The sequence below is a fragment of the Mizuhopecten yessoensis genome, unplaced genomic scaffold (assembly GCF_002113885.1).
Source record: "Mizuhopecten yessoensis strain PY_sf001 unplaced genomic scaffold, ASM211388v2 scaffold83, whole genome shotgun sequence".
NCBI lineage: Eukaryota > Metazoa > Mollusca > Bivalvia > Pectinida > Pectinidae > Mizuhopecten > Mizuhopecten yessoensis.
Genome location: NW_018403369.1, coordinates 128,833 through 133,646, shown reverse-complemented (window position 1 = coordinate 133,646; position 4,814 = coordinate 128,833). Strand labels below are relative to the sequence as shown.

General features: G+C 37.6%; 1 protein-coding gene across 1 annotated transcript in view; it reads right to left on the bottom strand.

The window, feature by feature from the left end:
* Positions 1 to 4,413, bottom strand: part of LOC110452958 — an 89,256-nt gene extending 84,843 nt beyond the window's left edge. The window contains exon 1 of the mRNA XM_021501764.1: positions 4,027 to 4,413. Within this exon, the coding sequence (XP_021357439.1) occupies positions 4,027 to 4,081 (55 nt within the window). The 5' untranslated portion in view covers positions 4,082 to 4,413. The remainder of the gene's footprint in view (positions 1 to 4,026) is intronic.
* Between the last annotated feature and the right edge of the window lie 401 nt (positions 4,414 to 4,814).

Below are 4,814 nucleotides of genomic sequence, written 5' to 3'. Positions count from 1 at the left end.
ACATTGTACAGTAAACCACGAGTATTATGAACATTGTACAGTAAACCACGCGTATAATGGACATTGTACAGTCAACCGCGAGTATTATGGACATTGTACAGTAAACCACGAGTATTATGGACATTGTACAGTAAACCACGAGTATTATGAACATTGTACAGTAAACCACGAGTATTATGGACATTGTACAGTAAACTACGAGTATTATGAACATTGTACAGTAAACCACGAGTATTATGAACATTGTACAGTAAAACACGCTTATAACAAGATAGTAATGTAAAACACGCTTATTGTGAATATTTTACAGTAAAACACGCTTATAACAAGATACATGTAGTAATGTAAAACACACTTATTGTGAATATTGTACAGGAAAACACGCTTGCTGCAAGATCGTACAGTTAAGCAGGCTTACTGCAAGATAGTAATGTAAAACACGCTTATTGTAAGATAGCACAGTACAGTAAAACACGCTTACTGTAAGATAGTCGGTAAAACACGCCCATTACAAACGATGGATAATCAACCACACTAATACCGAACATTTTACAGTTAAACACGGTTATTAGGAACATCGCATTCTATAACACGTTATTATGAACATCGCATTTTATAACACGGTTATTATGAACATTGTTTTCTATAACACTGTTATTATGAACACTACAGTAACACACAGTAAAAGATAGTACACTTGTTACGAACGCTGTACAGTAAAACACTTGTTACGAACGCTGTACAGTAAAACACTTGTTACGAACGCTGTAAAGTAAAACACTTGTTACGAACGCTGTACAGTAAAACACTTGCTACGAGCGCTGTACAGTAAGACACTTGTTACGAACGCTGTACAATAGTAAAACACTTGTTACGAACACTGTGCAGTAAAACAATTGTTGCGAACACTGTGCAGTAAAACACTTGTTACGAACGCTGTACAGTAAAACACTTGTTACAAACACTGTGCAGTAGTACACTTGTTACGAACGCTGTACAGTAAAACACTTGTTACGAACGCTGTACAGTAAAACACTTGTTACGAACGCTGTAAAGTAAAACACTTGTTACGAACGCTGTACAGTAAAACACTTGTTACGAACACTGTACAGTAAAACATTTGTTACAAACACTGTACAGTAAAACACTTGTTACGAACGCTGTACAGTAAAACACTTGTTACGAACGCTGTAAAGTAAAACCCTTATTACGAACGCTGTACAGTAAAACACTTGTTACGAACGCTGTAAAGTAAAACACTTGTTACGAACGCTGTACAGTAAAACACTTGTTACGAACACTGTACAGTAAAACATTTGTTACAAACACTGTACAGTAAAACACTTGTTACGAACGCTGTACAGTAAAACACTTGTTACGAACGCTGTGCAGAAAAATCACTTGTTACGAACGCTGTACAGTAAACACTTGTTACGAACGCTGTACAGTAAAACACCTGTTACGAACGATGAACAGTAAAACACTTGTTACGAACACTGTACACTAAAACACTTGTTACGAACGCTGTAAAGTAAAACACTTGTTACGAACGCTGTACAGTAAAAACTTGTTACGAAAGCTGTACAGTAAAACACCTGTTACGAACGATGAAGAGTAAAACACTTGTTACGAACACTGTACAGTAAAACACTTGTTACGAACGCTGTGCAGAAAAACCACTTGTTACAACCGCTGTACAGTAAACACTTGTTACGAACGCTGTGCAGTAAAACACCTGTTACGAACGATGAACAGTAAAACACTTGTTACGAACACTGTACAGTAAAACACTTGTTACGAACGCTGTACAGTAAAACACTTGTTACGAACGATGTACAGTAAAACACTTGTTACGAACACTGTACACTAAAACACTTGTTACGAACGCTGTAAAGTAAAACACTTGTAACGAACGCTGTACAGTAAAACACTTGTTACAAACACTGTTCAGTAAAACACTTGTTAATAACACTGTACAGTAAAACAGTAAAACAGTAAAACACTTATTACGAACACTGTGCAGTAAAACACTTGTTACGAACGCAGTACAGTAAAACACTTTTTACGAACACTGTGCAGTAAAACACTTGTTACGAACGCTGTACAGTAAAATACTTGTTACGAACGCTGAACAGTAAAACACTTGTTACGAACACTGTACATTAAAACACTTGTTACAAACACTGTACAGTAAAACACTTGTTAGAACGCTGTACAGTGAAACACTTGTTACGAACGCTGTACAGTAAAACACTTGTTACGCACGCTGTAAAACAGTAAAACACTGTTACGAACGCTGTAAAGTAAAACACGCTTACTATGAACATTGTACAATACAGCATTCAAATTACCAACTATGTAACGTATAAATCGCTTATTATGAACACTGCACATTAAAAAACGCTTACTACAACCATATATAATGCTAATTCTCCGTTATAAACAAGTTAGTTGTTTACTCGTTTGTAATCTTACTGTGACATCAAACTTAGTAAATTACGCCCATACTGAACCCATTTATGATTTCCCCATGGACTTGTCGTTTCGGGTTTTTTTTCATAATCTCAAACTGTGCACAGGGCTGTCACTTCTATGATTATACAAATTAATCCGTTTGTTTGATCAAAGATATGTGTTTTGTAATTCTCGATCATGCAAAGGTCAATATCATAGCAGTTTAAATGTTTTACCTTTAAATGTAAAACAAAATCCAATACGTGTACCCAGTGATGGTCTTTATGAAATAATTTCTGAATTCAGGGTAGACTGTAGTTACTGAATTCAGGGTAGACTGTAGTTACTGAATTCAGGGTAGACTGTAGTTTTTCTTCAGAAGTATCCCTGACAACAGCTTTTTAAAGATTTTTGTAAGATAAAATTTGACATATTTTTAACATGCTATTGTGTCCCAACATTAAGTAAGCAAATACTGGTTCTTGGTATCCGGTAAGCTACAGTGAAAATATTGATATGTTGCTTTCAAGCACATGAACGGGTACCTATGAACGGGTATCTACGCAAGACTCGGGTGACTTGTAGGTCATATTTACTTTTGTATGAATAATACGACGTCAATACTCCAATGTTAACACATAAGGCCACTAAGGCCACGTCCCCGTGTTGGTCCCCGTGTTGTAGCGATACTGTGGTGACCCAGCGTGCCCTAGTTCTGCGTCCCAATTGTTCCCTCCGATTGACACACGCCTAGCAGTGATCTGAACCACCAGCGGCCTAACGCTGGCCTAAATGAGGGGCAGATGTAAACCAGATCGGGGATCAAAAGACCCCCCCCCNCCCCCCTCATTCAACTCGAACAAATATTGATTTTTTTACGCGAGTACAGAATGAGAATGGTTTGTGTATAATTAGTGCTGGACAAAACCTCCTGGTGACTCTCCCCCTCACGCGCTGATATGCAGTATATGGCCCCTGTCCACTCGTTAAAACACACGATGTGTTGCCTTTAAGTGAAGTTTCATGTTTGAAAACACCATCAACTGTTTTTGACATGTGTTTTTCATTAAGACTCGTGAAGGGACAGCTATATATAACATCGTTTTTGTTGTGCTGTCCGTTCAAACGTTTCCCTTAAAATTCGCCCAGATATTTTGTCAGCAACTGTTATATGTTTGTTGTTTTAGGAGGTACTTACATATCCACAAACTTTCCTACGGTTCCCAAATAGTATACATAGTAAGTATTAGGTGTATATACCTATGTACATGATTTATACGACCACTTCCTCCGTACTCCATGCGCTCTTAAGTGACTCAAAATATTTTTATCATTCCATAAATGACTTGAACATCATCTTTTATGTTTTATAAGTATTGTAGATTCGTGTACTTAGATATACAATTCGGAACATGAATTTTGACATTTGGTTCACTGTATCGCCTACCAGCAGGACATGTAACTGAGTTGTTACATTATACCGAGTAAATAACTGGATAAACTTGTAAAGGTGACCTCTGTTAACTGTTAACCGGTAAACTCTCGCTACAAAGCTTAAAAAATGTCACTTACCTCCACTAAAGCATCCGACGAAAGCTAGAACACACAAAATATAATGTTTTTCCATGTTTGTTAGAGATTTTGGAAGGTGTCCCGATCGAGGAGGCACAAGGCTACGATAGACACCGCGGCACACCCGCGCTTACTGTAGACGTGCTAGAGTGGTCTTGTGAGCGGTATACACTTCACCGCTGCCAGCCCAATATAGTGGCCACCCACTTTCTTACTCGATACATAACAGACAAACAACCTTGGGTATTCCGGAGTGTTACGGGGTCGTTGTTACACAATTAAATCCAGTTAGATCGGGTACATTGTTATTGTTAACACTGCGACTAGCCAGAGCTTCACACTTTATTGTGTCAAAACCTCATATAATGTTAATTTCTTCAAAACTGTATGGTTTTGCAAATATCTACAGAAAATTCACATCAAACGCAGAACTTGTAAAGTGATGTGTATTTTTTCATGTCCATACCAATGTTACTTACAATATCTACTGTAGAACAGACTTATCTTATACCATTAAAGTTAAAGTGACACACCCATTAAGACACAGACCAGAAACCTATGTCCTGTCCTTGTATCGCCATCACTTTGTCGACTTCGATTCGTAGCCACACAAATACAACACCGTGTGATGTAACACACTTTGCGGTACATTTGTTGTATAAAAAACCACTTCATAAAGCGCCACAATAAGCTCATATACAAACGTCTCCAAGTAATTATAAACTGATTTCGACAATTCTATAAAAGCACCAAGAATAAACACGTGTACACACCGTAACGGCCGTGCT